Raw genomic sequence first — 13,250 nt, forward strand, 5'->3', positions numbered from 1 at the left:
TTCATAAATGTTGCTTTACACGTTTAACTCCTCGCTCGTCGCTAATGATGAAAGGAAGTGTGATGTGTTTGCCATTTTGCCGAAGTTTGCAATCCCCAGGGCTTTTTGACTCTAATGGGCATCCGTTGGTAAGGTCTTACTCCAACAAAAAAATAATACTTTTGCTTGCAATGATTTAGGTATCTACTGCTCCCTATCGCCAGGGAAGATACACACTGTCACTTTAAGAACTCAGCATATTGCGATTGCTTTGATCAGCGCCAGAAAGCGTCCAAGGACATTAATAACACAAAAAAAGTTTACTTGTTTCAAACTACGCCATATTTTTATCAACTTAGGAGGTGAGGGGAGCAGCTGTGATATAAAAAGCAGCGTCCTACGACCAGAAGAAGCACTTTATTTTGGCTTCAGGTGTTTAAAAACAGACTTTTCTCTAATGTTGAAATTTCACAAATGCTGGTTGTCTGGTGACATCTGCTGATGTCATTTCACATCGAGTTACAACCAATCAGCTTAAGTTAATCACAAGTCCCGCCCAGCAACTCAACCGGGCCGTTTACGAGTACGTTCTCTAGTTCAGGTACTCTGTTGGTCCCTGAAATGGCCTGGAAAGTCTTTTTGAGTCCAGCCTGGTAAAACGGACACAAGCATATATCGTAAATATCCAGTAAAATTATCCAGAAAATCCGATAATCGAAACTAGCATTTGAACGTTTTTGTTTCTCCGAGTAGTGTGATTCAGAACTTTTAACATTTTTTTATTTTTATTTGACCAAGCATCGTTGTTTGAGAGAAATTGGAATCAGCCGGTCAGAGCTGTGCAAAACCTTGACATCGGTATCGGCCATCACAACCACAATCGGTGAATCTCTATTTCTTTCTACTACCTGCAAACTTCCAATGACACACTGAGGAGTATCGTAACCTGGTGCCATTGTTGACGTATCTATAATACAGGCTTTTATCTATTATGTGTCATATAGCGTGTTAGTAATTATAAGTCTTTGGTGAGACATCTGAATTTACCTGTGCAAATAAAGCATATGATTTCATCCAGCTGCTAAAATTCTAACATCATTGTCTGCTTTGACAGACTTAATCATTTCAGTCACTTGATAACATTTAGCTGCATAAAAAAACCCAAATGTGACTAAAACATACAAGACAAACCTGTCCTTTGAAGAGATTTATATCCACCAACAAAGCGAGATGCAGAGTGCAAGTCTGCATGAAGCTCCATCTCTGCAGCCGCAGAGTTAAAAACCTGCAGCAGTCTTCAGGAAACTTAATCAAAGTGCCTCTGCTGCACAGATGCAGCTTTTCTGGACTGTTTGTCTGTTGCAGTGAGACAGGAGGCAGCAAAAATATCAAAAAGATCATTCGTTCAGCTATTTTATATACCAAGTTACGCTGTGCGTTCCTGCTTTTGCAAAGTGGGATTTAAGTAGCATGAAAACAATGTACTTTCACTTTTTCTGCAAGGACAAAAAAAGGAGGATTTCTTGGTAAAAAATGTTTTTTTTCCCCCTCAGACTTTGGTAAAAATAATCAGATGCATGAGCTTCTGGTCATTCTCATGAATTCATTCTAGATAACTTGGTAATTCTGCAGCTGTTTAATGTGTGTGATGTGTTGTCAGAGTGAAATATCAGGCGGAATAGCCTTGTTAGCCGAGTAAAAGGTTTCTGTCTGACACACACGTCAGATCGGAGGTAACTGGCGTGGCCTTCAGGAATAAACAAAACACACACGCACGCGCGCGTGCGCGCACGCACGCACGCACGCACGCACGCACGCACACACACACACGCACGCACACACACACACACACACACACACACACACACACACGTCTCTCAGGACTTTCCAACATAGTAATGCTCAAAGCCATTCAACACAGACTCGGACTGCATTTCTCTGGTTTGGAAGGGAGAAAACATCTCAAGCAGACTCTGTAAATTGGGTTTTTCACAGAAACCAGTCACAAGAAATCCAGATTTGTTTTTTTTTTAAAAAGGTGTACTCATCAGAGCAGATTCCTCCTGCTTGAAGGAGAGGAAACATTAAATAAAGGTGGAATCCCTCACTCCACTTATGCCGTTTTTTCTTTTTTTATAGGGGAAGATTTAAAACGGTTTCTGTGTCTCACAAAAACAAGGAAGTGATTCAGGAAGTGCCGAGTGATGCCTCACTGTCTCCATTAACAATTACCAAAACATCACTGCTGCAGAGGATCCTCACTTTGAACCGCGAGTGACGGTTGAAAAACATTTCTAAAATCTTCTAATTGTCAAAAACGGACCCACTAAAGAAAAAGAAAGTAATGACCTGCCTATATGTAGCAAAAAATAACTTCCTCTACTGAGAATTGTAAATTAGAATTAAACTACAGCAAAAAAAAATTAGACCATATTTATAATTAGTCTGAAAGCTGTTGAATAATTCATAGCTCTACCATATGAATCGTGATGAATTGGAGCTTTTCTGCAACCATTTCATTTCTATACAAATTAAAGGGCACATAACTTTTTTCTTAAGTTATCGTTAATAGCTTTATGGTTGATACAAAACATGTTTATAAGGATCTTGTCACAAATCCCTCTCACCTAAAGCAATTTCAAGTGTTGTTCTTGACATTTTCAGTACCTTCCTAAATAAGCCGCTTCAGGGCTCTGCCACTCTAAGAAAACATGCTGGAGCTGGCCATGCCCACCCATTCCCCACTCAGAGTGCTATAAGATGAGAAGCTCCAATATTTGGAAGGGGCTTGGGGTAGAGCTGCTGCTTCTCCAGCAGCAGCTCTACTCCTGCAGGTGAGAGGAGGTTTGATAATTTACCTTATTGTGACATCACAAATGGGCACTTTTCAAAATGGCTTGCTTTACAAACAAAATTCCTAAAACCAAACAGAAAATGAATTAACTGGAACTTTTTTCACATTCAAAGTGTTTATAGGGGCGATGGAGACTCAAATGGCAGCACAAAGGGCTGCAAAAGGTGAGTTTTATACAACATGTCTCCTTTAAGAAGTTTTCGACAGTACGGTAATCCAAATTTTAACGCCCTCCCATTTCTATATTGCTGCTTCCACGTCGACCCTGACTGGTTCGGATGGGGTCGAGCCCAGGTCTCGCACCGGTAGGGTTTTTTCATACACACTTCTCAAGAACATGTATGTCCGTTCATATGGGTGGGGCAAAAGACGTGTGGAGGAGTCTGTGGAGTCTCTCTTAAATTAAACAAAGGCGGCTGTGAGCGGTGTTGCTTTTGGAGACTCTGACTCTGATATTGCACCCAGACTGCTGTGTCTGTCCTCCAGCGTGGCAGCTCAAGACCGTGTGTGTGTGTATGTGTGTGTGTGTTCTTCAGACAGAGACAGCTTCAGTCAGAGGAGATGTTTACCCCTCAATTTCGAGAAAGATAATGAATCGCGCATTGCGGGAAGCCCCCGCTGCCTGATTCTATCCGCCAATCGGAGGCTCCCCGTAGTAGTAGGCGTGAATTTGAGGAGGCCGATCTGTTGGCAGTGGGTGTGTTGGGACAGTTCAGCCTGTAGCAGACTACCTTGGGAAGAGGGTGGAAAAAACCCAGGCTATAGCCGGGTTTACCATATCTGGGCTCAGTAGAGCAGGTCCGTATGTGAAAGGAGCTGAAGTTATTTTTCGATCGTACCGTTAGATAATTCGTCCTGCTCTAACGCACTCACATCCACCATTTTGTCTGCCTAAACTGAACAAGTTAAAGGTGAGGGTTACTGTGAACCGTGGAGTACTTGTTAGTTTTGAAATATGACTGATCACTCGGAGTTTCACAAGCAGACTAATAGTCTAACTCGTTTCCTGAATTCGACGCAGATAGAAAACAGACGGGACAAACGCTCTGGTTCACGGACTCACCCATCTTGGTCTATGACGGGGAAAGGCTGCGTTCATTTAGCGTCCAGGTGAGATCAAAGTGTGTTTCGGTTAGAAAAAGCTAACTGTTAGCATTAGCAACTCCACAACACTGCAGACCTACTCCAGGCTTGTGTCACATGTGGAGATCAAACATCAACGTTGCATATTTTACCCCAAAAAGAAGAGTGAATGGAGGCAGCGGAAGAGTCTGGTTGCCATTAGCCAATCAGAGGCAATGTGCTCGCATATCATTAATGTTAATGAGTAAAAATCCAAGTCCTGCCATTTTCCAACACTGCCTTTTTTGGACTAACTTCTACTTCCTGAAACAGGAGCGCCAGAGCTCATCTTCCACAAATAACAACTCCCAATGTATTCATGCGCAGATTCATTTAAATGATGACTCCTTTCAACATTTATATGATGGCCATTTGTCCCTTTTAGACATAAATCTTTTAAAGTCTTACTTGGGATCAGGCGGTCCTTCTGAAAGCGGCTTCATGGACAGCTTGCAGAGCGAGCGAAAGACGAGGAAAGCGTCTTTCTGCAGGATGTGGGAGAACTTGGCGCCCGGTAGCTGTCCTGGTGTCGCCCCCGATTCCTGAGGGGAGCCAATAACAAACAGACATCTAAACTCACTTTCCTCTGCTGCACTACAATGTGGAAATCCAGGTGATCCGGAAATATTTGCAATCATGACTCCCTGCAGAAATCAGTTTGACTTGGATGAAAAGGACATTTGCATCTAAAATGACAAAAATAACCTTAATTTCAAAGAAACCTCTTCAGTTATTAAGATGCATGTAGTCATAGCATCACGAATGAGCTCCAAAATAAATGAATAAAGCTTGAAATAATCCTTAAATGTTTTCAGTTAGTCTTTTTTAGACTTTTTATATGTGACATTAAAGGCTCATTAATCTTTTATGACTAATATGATATAATATGAATTCATTATTTCATATATTTGCAGTAAATGAAAACAAAAATCATAATTTATAACAAGAGATTAGGTGTTCTGAAATGGTCCCGCTTCCTCGGACCTGAGTGTCTGTGGAGGAGACGGAGAGTCTGTCATCGGGTAACGAGGGCGTGAAGCTGGCAGAAATCGGAGTTCCAGGAATGCCATTGGCATGGACGTGCTCGCTGTCACTCCCCACGGTGCCCTCGTCCTCCAGCGAGCTTTGGGTTCCCTCGGTCCCCGCCATGGCGGGCTGCGAATCCGCGGCGGACTCCTGGGTGTCGGAGCAGAGGTTTGCAGGATCCAGACAGTGGCCTGTGAGGACAACATACATAAATCATGTGATTTCTAATGACCAACTGGAGCTAATTCGGCTTTCTAACTAAGAAAAAAGACGAAAGATGTTTGCAGCAAATCTAAAGAATCCCTAAAAAACACACTGGAGTAGATTTCTGCTCAGTTTTCCTCCAAATCCTGAAAACCTGTGCAGGATTAAAAGAAGGGAAAGCAGCGTGTCTTTCATGTGGACAAGCACATTTATCCATTTTTTTGCTGCCAGAGCAAAGAAATAATGGCTTTTAGAAACTTCAGCAAAAAAAAGGTGATTCCCCTTATTTATGTCAGCATCTGAGGGAAATGAAAGGACATTAAACCTAAAAATCACACCTTGATTTACAGAATGGTGATCAGAAGTATGAACGTCAACACTTATGTTAATGAGAGGAGATGCATGTGTTAGGTTTTTTTTTTTACTCAGAAATAAGATTTAATGAGAATGCGGGAATTGAAGCTGCTTCTCTGCAGAGATGTGAGCAAACTGAAGCGCAGCCTACCGCGGCGGTGTTCTCTCTCTCAGCCTGGTTAGCCGCTTCCCTTTTTTAAAAACATGCCGCTAAAGCCCACAGAAGAAGCTTTACCTCCTGCAACAGTGTTGACCACCTCCTGCAGGATACTCTGGACTATTTCCTGGGCTTTCTCCTCGTAGTTTGGGCTTTCCTCCTCCTCCTCCTCTTCCTCTTTACGCGCTCCTTCGTGCTGTTTGGATGCAGCATCTAGAACAACAACACATTCAGCTGTGACCGAAACGTGGTCGGTTCTGCTTGCTGGAAGCTTTAATCTTCAAAGTCTGAACAGAAAAAAAAATCCACCTATTAAATGAAAATCCGATAAGAAATGAGCCAAATCCAAATAAAACTTCAGCTCTGAGGAGGGTCGCCGACTCATAATTTAAACTAAAAACACAAACATTTGATTCTAAACCTGCAACTTCAAGTGTTTTTATCAACATTTTTATTGCGCCCAAACTTGTGGTGAAGGAAAGTAAAAAGTCTCACTCTGTGCTGCTGCGGTGGCTTGGTCCGCCTCCGTTTGCTCATTTTCAGCCACGCAGAACTCCGACCCATTTTCAGGGTCCGGGTTCTCGTAGACGAGCCCCTCCTGCTCCCCGGACACAGACCTGCTGTTGGACTCAGGGGCGGGCGTCGACGGGGTGGATGGGGTGGACGGGCAGGTGGTGCCGGGGGTGGGAGGGCTGACGGGCCCGTTGGCCTCCTGCGTGGGAGCCTTTGCAGATGAGTGGACGTGGGTCTGGAGCTGGGGGGATTCTGGCTCAGCGGGCTGGGTGACTGGGGAGTGCTGCCGGTGCCGATCTCTCTCCATCTGTTTGGCTTCCTGCAGCTGGGGGGGGGGGGGGGGGGGGGGGAAGAAGCAAAATAACAAAAACAGGAAGCAGACAAAATGGAAAAGCATTAATTTGTCAGTATGATCAACTCAATTCTCCTGTGAGCAAACGGCGCCCAAATCAAGATCACAGCAAAAACATTTTATAAAGATACCATAAAATACACCTGTGAAGTTTCTGCAGTATGGTGGGTGAATATGCATCAGATCAACACGTTAATCCACTCAATGAGCAATGAAACACAGCGAGATCAAGTTCATGCTGGCGCCATGGTGGACAATGGTTCCTACGGACGCGTCCTGACTGATGTGTCATGGCAGTTCTGATAGAGGGAGCGACAAAGAGTGGCCGTGCTTCAGCTCGCTGGCTCTCGAGCTGAAAGTGGGTCACAAGACATTGCAAGAGCGTGCATTAAATGCGGCTGAATTTTGTGAGATTTCACCTCTCAAGCTGCACACCGAGCACGCTTACATTTAGGTTCTGATTTGAATTTTAAGAGCAGAGATGATCAATTATCTGAACCGTCACAGAAACACGAGCTAGAAAAAAAATACAAGCAGTGCAAGTTTTCTCAGCCAGCCCACAACAGCAGCTTTGGAGCATTTGTAGAAAATAACAGATTAAAAAGAAAGCAGACAGATGACGAGAGGTACGGACGAAAATATTAAAACTTTCACGCATTTTTACAGTTTTGGTGTCATTTAGTCACAACAAGTCCTGATTTTGTTTGTAATTTAACCTCATTTTATTTGCAATTCAGTTAATAAATGTACCGATTCTGATTTTGAGAGCCGATGCCAATTTCTCACACTTCAACAGCTCCGACTTGCATAGAAAAACCGATCAAGAGTGAAATTATGATTCATGTAGTAAAATCGTTGCAGGGAAGAGCTTGTACTGCCATCACAAAGACGATGCATTCAGGGACCAAACTGCTTTCAGTTTTAGATTAGCAATCACAGATCAGGCTAACCGATTCCAACACTCAGAATACCCAAATCTCTTTCACAACTAAGGCCAGGTCCACACGTAGCCACCAGGTGTCTCACAAAACAAAGATCATTTTCTACAGTTTAGCCTGTGATCTGAATAAAAAAAGATACCCGGTGTCAGGAACAATTTTTTAAAAACTACAACCAAAGCCGGTCAGACCAGACAGGCCCAAATGTATCGCGAGAGTCTGCCGGGAACGTCTGGCAGTCTCCTGTCAGAAGGAGCTTCAATTCCCACATCCGACAGAACTTCCAAAATGTTCCGGGGGTGGGGTGGGGGTGGGGGGTATTGAATCTAAATGGACCCAGTTCCATTCCTCCATTGTTGAGGCGGCTGACCGGAGCTGTGGACGCAGGATCGTCAGTGCCTGTTGTGGTGGCAACCCCCGAACCCGCTGGTGGACACCGGCGGTTAGGGATGCTGTCAAGCTGAAGAAAGAGTCCTATAAGGTATTTTTGGCCTGTGGGACTCCAGAGGCAGCTGACGGGTACCGGCAGTCCAAGCGGAACGCGGCTCAGGTGGTCGCCAGGGCAAAAACCCGGGCATGGGAGGAGTTCGGTGAGACCACGGAGCAAGACTTCCGTACGGATTCGAGGAGATTCTGGTCCACCGTCCACCAGCTCCTCTGTGGCAAGGCTCTGGGGATGGATGAGATCCGCCCGGAGTTCCTTAAGGCTCTGGATGTTGTGGAGCTGTGTTGGCTGACGTGGCTCTGCAATATTGCGTGGACATCGGGGGCAGTCCCACTGGACTGGCAGACCGGGGTGGTGGTCCCCGTATTTAAAAAGGGGGACCGCAGGGTGTGTTCCAACTACAGGGGGATCACACTCCTGAGCCTTTCTGGTAAGGTCTATTCAGGGGTTCTGGAGAGGAGGGTCCATTGGATTGATGAACCTCGGATTCAGGAGGAGCAATGGGGTTTTTGTCCTGGCCGTGGAACACTGGACCAGCTCTATACCCTTAGGGGGATCCTGGAGGGTGCGTGGGAATTTGCCCAACCAGTCTACATGTGTTTCATGGATTTGGAGAAGGCGTTTGACCGCGTTCCTCGGGGGGCCCACAGGGCCCAGGCTGTTAGGTCCCTGTATGACCGGTGTCAGAGCTTGGTCCGCATTGCCGGCAGTAAGTCGGGCTCGTTCCCAGTGAGAGTTGGACTCCGCCAAGGCTGCCCTTTGTCACCGATTCTGTTAATAAACTTTATGGACAGGATTTCTAGGCACAGCCAAGGTGTGGAGGGCATCCGTTTTGGTGGCCTGAGGATCAGGTCTCTTCTTTTTGCAGATGACGTGGTCCTGTTGGCTTCATCAGAACGTGATCTTCAGCTTTTGCTGGAGTGGTTCGCAGCCAAGTGTGAAGCAGCTGGGATGAGAATCAGCTCCTCAAAATCTCAGACCATGGTCTTGATTCGGAAAAGGGTAGAATGCCTTCTCCGGGTCAGGGATGAGGTCCTGCCCCAAGTGGAGGAGTTTAAGTATCTCGGGGACTTGTTCACGAGTGAGGGAAAACTGGAGCGTGAGATCGATAGGCGGATTGGTGCTGCATCTGCAGTGAAGTCCAGGTGAAGAGAGCTGAGTCAGAAGGCAAAGCTCTCGATTTACCGGTCGATCTACGTTCCTACCCTCACCTATGGTCATGAGCTTTGGGTAGTGACCGAAAGAACGAGGTCGCGGATACAAGCGGCCAAAATGAGTTTTCTCCGAAGAGTGGCTGGGCTCTCCCGTAGAGATAGGGTGAGAAACTCAGTCATTCGGGAGGGGCTCGGAGTAGACCTGCTGCTCCTCCACATCAAGAGGAGCCAGTTGAGGTGGCTCGGGCATCTCGTCAGGATGCCTCCTGGACGCCTCCCTGGTGAGGTTTTCCGGGCACGTCCAACCGGGAGGAGGCCTAAAGGTAGACCCAGGACACGGTGGAGGGACTATGTCTCTCACCTGGCCAGGGAACGCCTTGGGATTCCCCTGGAGGAGCTGGCCCAAGTGGCTGGGGAGAGGGAAGTCTAGGCGTCTCGCCTTAGGCTACTGCCCCCGTGACCCGAATTCGGATAACCGGATGAAAATGGATGGATGGATGGATGGATGGACGACCAAAGTGGAGATTTACGAATTCTCCGTTGTCGGCATTTGCTTGTGGACGTAAATAGCCGGGGTTTTAGGTTTTGCAACACCACTGCCTGCAATAAAAATGCTCTGACATCACCAGTGAATGTTTCTTAGCATGAGACACCAATAACTTGGGGAACTACTGCCACCTATACGTTTGAATGTGCATCACAACACTGGATTTTTGCTGAAAACAAGCTTTTCTCCTAGATCGGTAAGATTTGATATTAGGTTTTCCAAAAACCCCAGCTACGTGTGTGCATGTCCTACAGTCAGTCCCTCACTGTTGGTAACCAGTTCAAAACACAAAAAATGAATGAAAAAAACTAAATGGTACTTTGCAGTAGAAATCCTTTACATGTGACACCTTTACAAGATCTTTTCCACATGGCCAGGTCCCAAGCTGTATGGAATGCAAATGCACACAAATTGTTTGGCGTGCAAATGTTCATGTTGAAACTTAGTCACAAAGCACAGCAATTATGTTGAGCTGCATGATATTAGGAAAACAGGCAATCACAATTTTATTCATCTGCCTCAGTAATCCAATATTCCTGGCACTCGCCGTGTAGTTGCTGTTGATATTTAGGGAAATCTGGGTCCATTTGCTTGTGGAATTCAAATATTTTGAGTATATTTTAAGTCTGGTTTAATAAAATTCTCTACAATACTAATATTGCACACCAAAATAGCCTTATATGAATTTTTATTGAAGCATTTCCTGCTCTAAATGCGACACAAATTTATCAGTTTTATGGCGTTTACTGCATTTTGGTTTAATCGGACTCGTTATTCTTCGAAAACTAAGTTTCTAATGAAGCCGTTTGATTTAAATTAAACGAGCTTGCTGCCTTTGTCACAAGTAAATAGAGCCAAATAAATTCAGTGAAGCAAAACTTTGACATAAACGACTAATAACGTGCAACGGCAGGACCAGACAAATGTTCCGGAGGGGAAAGTCGAGCCAGCACAAACAAACTAAGCTCATTATTTAAATGCCACCTCAGTTGGACAGTGATGGGTGTGTGTGTTTGTGTGTGTAGGTGTGATCAGATCATGCTGAGCTGCAGCCAATGGGACACACACACAAAGTAAGAAAGTGGATATCTCTGTGCAGCAATGCAGCACAATAATAGGACTCAAAGGCTACCACGTCTCTTTGTTTCAGCGTTTCATCACTCATCAATACCAAAGATTTAGCACAACTAGGTGCACTTATAAAACTAAGATGTTGTGGAAAAGCGAGATGAGAGGGGAAGCCAAGGCATACTGTGGAAGACTGAATCTGAGTGCAGCGTGGGAGCAAAATGAGGAGAACAGATGAGTGCATGGATGGATGGATGGATGGATGGATGAGGGGAAAAGCTCAGACACAAACACACACAGGATAGGAGCTGAAAAGTTCCGATCAGGCAATGTCACTGCAAGTCCTGCATGCTTTACCTGGCGGTCACGCTTTCTGGAGGCCAGAGACCAAGATAGCTTGTGATTTGTAAGCTATGTGTCCAAAAAGGGAGGGGGGGAGGAAGGGGGAGGGGAGGCAGGTGAGGAGGGGGAGGAAAGTGCCATTCAAAAAGAAAAAGATGACATTAGAGCAAGCTTTCTTTGAAGGCAACACCTTAAATGTCCCTCTGAACACAAAGAAGGCTTTTGGTTAAATGAGAATAAAGTTCAGAAAACAATTAAAGCAAAGTAGCTAAAAGTAGCTTCTAGAAAAGCAGCCTCCAAAGAGAAGCCGTCTTTTCTGTCTCTTCGCTGAATTGTTTTGAGAAGGACAGACGTACTGCTTGATTCTCCATGCGCGCGAAAATGACGTTGAGCATCTGTGTGAGCGTGGCCTTCGCCGTCGTCTGGTTGATGAGGTTCTTGCTGGCCAGGTAGATGTTGTAGCAGGTGCGGACAGCCTGCAGCACCGTACCTTCGTGGATTTCTATGTGCTGGGAGGTCACGGCCGTCAACAGGGCCTGGAGGGGTGAGACGGAGAGGGGTGAGGAGTGGGAGAAGCTTGACCTCATTTAAACATGCCCTCCCTTGTGACCCTTTACACAAAACGCCACACTGCTCATAGGATACACACCATTACGATATCAAAGGAACTATTTGCATGCAATAAAACTCCCATAAAGCGAATCCAAAATCAAGCTAGTTTGTAGCCTTTTGAAGCGCTTTTACTTTGCACAAAGAGACGAGAGCAGCAAAGGACAGCAGCTATCAATCTAAAAAACTAGCAGCCCTCAAAGCGTTAGTGGATTTTTGGACATTGAATTCCTGGATACTAATAATAACGTTCCAATGTAGGACCGCGTGTGAAAAAGACATTATTATTTTGCATGATGAGCTTCACTGTTATGAGACATATTGTCCCTCTGCTGACAGCAGCATCTGGTCCCAGCCAGAGACAAACAACTGGTCAGAATCAGGACTCTTTTGAATCAGCTGCAGAGTAAAGTGATGCACTGTTTATCACACAATGGTAAGTCATTGGTGGGGTGAATTCTAGCAAAGGTGGCTACTTAATTAAATCGGTGTAAACAGCAGCAGGGTCGGTTTTAAGCTAGCTAAATACCACGCTCAACGGGTCCTAACTAGGTGCGCTACTTCGTCCAAAAACTGAACTGGGCTTAAGGACCAAGTTCAGTTTTTTCCCACCACATTTGAAGTGGTCTCTAGTATAAATTAATGCCTTGTAAGTCTATGTGGGGGAAAAAAAAGCTCTGGCGCTCATGTTTAAGGAACCAGAAGTGAGCCAAATCAGAGTTGAGCTGAACACAACGATTTGGAGTCTTATTTCCTGACATTCTGACATCTCGCCTCTGAATGGCTAGCAGGAACGCCACTCTACCACTGACTCCTTTTGCTTTGCAACGTTGACGTTTTCTCTCCACAAACACCACAAGCCTGATGGAGTTCGACCATTTTGTAGGGTTGCTAATGCTAGCAGTTAGCTTTTACTAGTTCTCGGCTCTCACACAGCCTTCTTCGTCTTAAGCCAAGATGGGCGAGTCCATGGATGCTAATTTGACATAATGGTGTCAAATTGTGTGGCGCTTCTAATCCGAGCATTTTCCTTGTCTATTTTCTATCGGCAGGCAGCTAATGCAGGCAATGCTGGTAAAAGACCATTTTCACATTCAGCCAGCATGTGAAACTCAGTGACTCTTGTTCATCATCGATTGTTTATCCCCCCCCCCCCCCTGTTTCTTCCTTGAGACACTTCTGCCGAAGTGGAACCCACATTACCGGAGGAAACAAGATGGCGCTAAACACCAGTCGCCATTTTTTAGGTCCAAACGTCTTTTGCTGTCCGTGACGTCAAACAGTGTTTTTCTTTTTGAGTCTTTGGTAGTTTGTCCTAAAGTTGAAGTGGTAGCAGCCGGCTGTTTCTCCTTCTCTTATACTACTGAGCCGAGAACCTCTCACACCAGTGGTGTTCTGTTGCTAAATACACACAAGTGCGATATGAATGGAGGGGCTAGGAAAGTGCAGACGTGCAGCGGTTCTCAAGACTGACAAATGGATGGTCCAGTGCAGTGGCGGTTCTACATGGAATTACTCCCCGGGCGAGGCCTCCTTTGAATCTTCCCGGCCGGATGAGTGAATTTCTTCATCAGAGTCAATATTCT

At 45.4% G+C, this 13,250-nt stretch overlaps 1 protein-coding gene across 2 annotated transcripts in view; it reads right to left on the minus strand.

Moving 5' to 3' along the window:
• The window catches only part of arfgef1 (ADP-ribosylation factor guanine nucleotide-exchange factor 1 (brefeldin A-inhibited)), a 63,074-nt gene that overhangs the window by 15,365 nt on the left and 34,459 nt on the right, over positions 1 to 13,250 (minus strand). The window contains exons 5-10 of one of the 2 annotated variants that reach the window (XM_015955239.3): positions 11,412 to 11,591; positions 11,071 to 11,124; positions 6,192 to 6,534; positions 5,775 to 5,909; positions 4,940 to 5,172; positions 4,364 to 4,497 (exon numbers count right to left, since the gene is read on the minus strand). In XM_015955239.3, coding sequence (XP_015810725.3) covers positions 4,364 to 4,497; positions 4,940 to 5,172; positions 5,775 to 5,909; positions 6,192 to 6,534; positions 11,071 to 11,124; positions 11,412 to 11,591 — 1,079 coding nt within the window. The remainder of the gene's footprint in view (positions 1 to 4,363; positions 4,498 to 4,939; positions 5,173 to 5,774; positions 5,910 to 6,191; positions 6,535 to 11,070; positions 11,125 to 11,411; positions 11,592 to 13,250) is intronic. The other variant, XM_015955240.3, reaches the window with a different exon arrangement.

The sequence above is a fragment of the Nothobranchius furzeri genome, chromosome 7 (genome assembly GCF_043380555.1).
Source record: "Nothobranchius furzeri strain GRZ-AD chromosome 7, NfurGRZ-RIMD1, whole genome shotgun sequence".
Classification (NCBI taxonomy): Eukaryota; Metazoa; Chordata; class Actinopteri; order Cyprinodontiformes; family Nothobranchiidae; genus Nothobranchius; species Nothobranchius furzeri.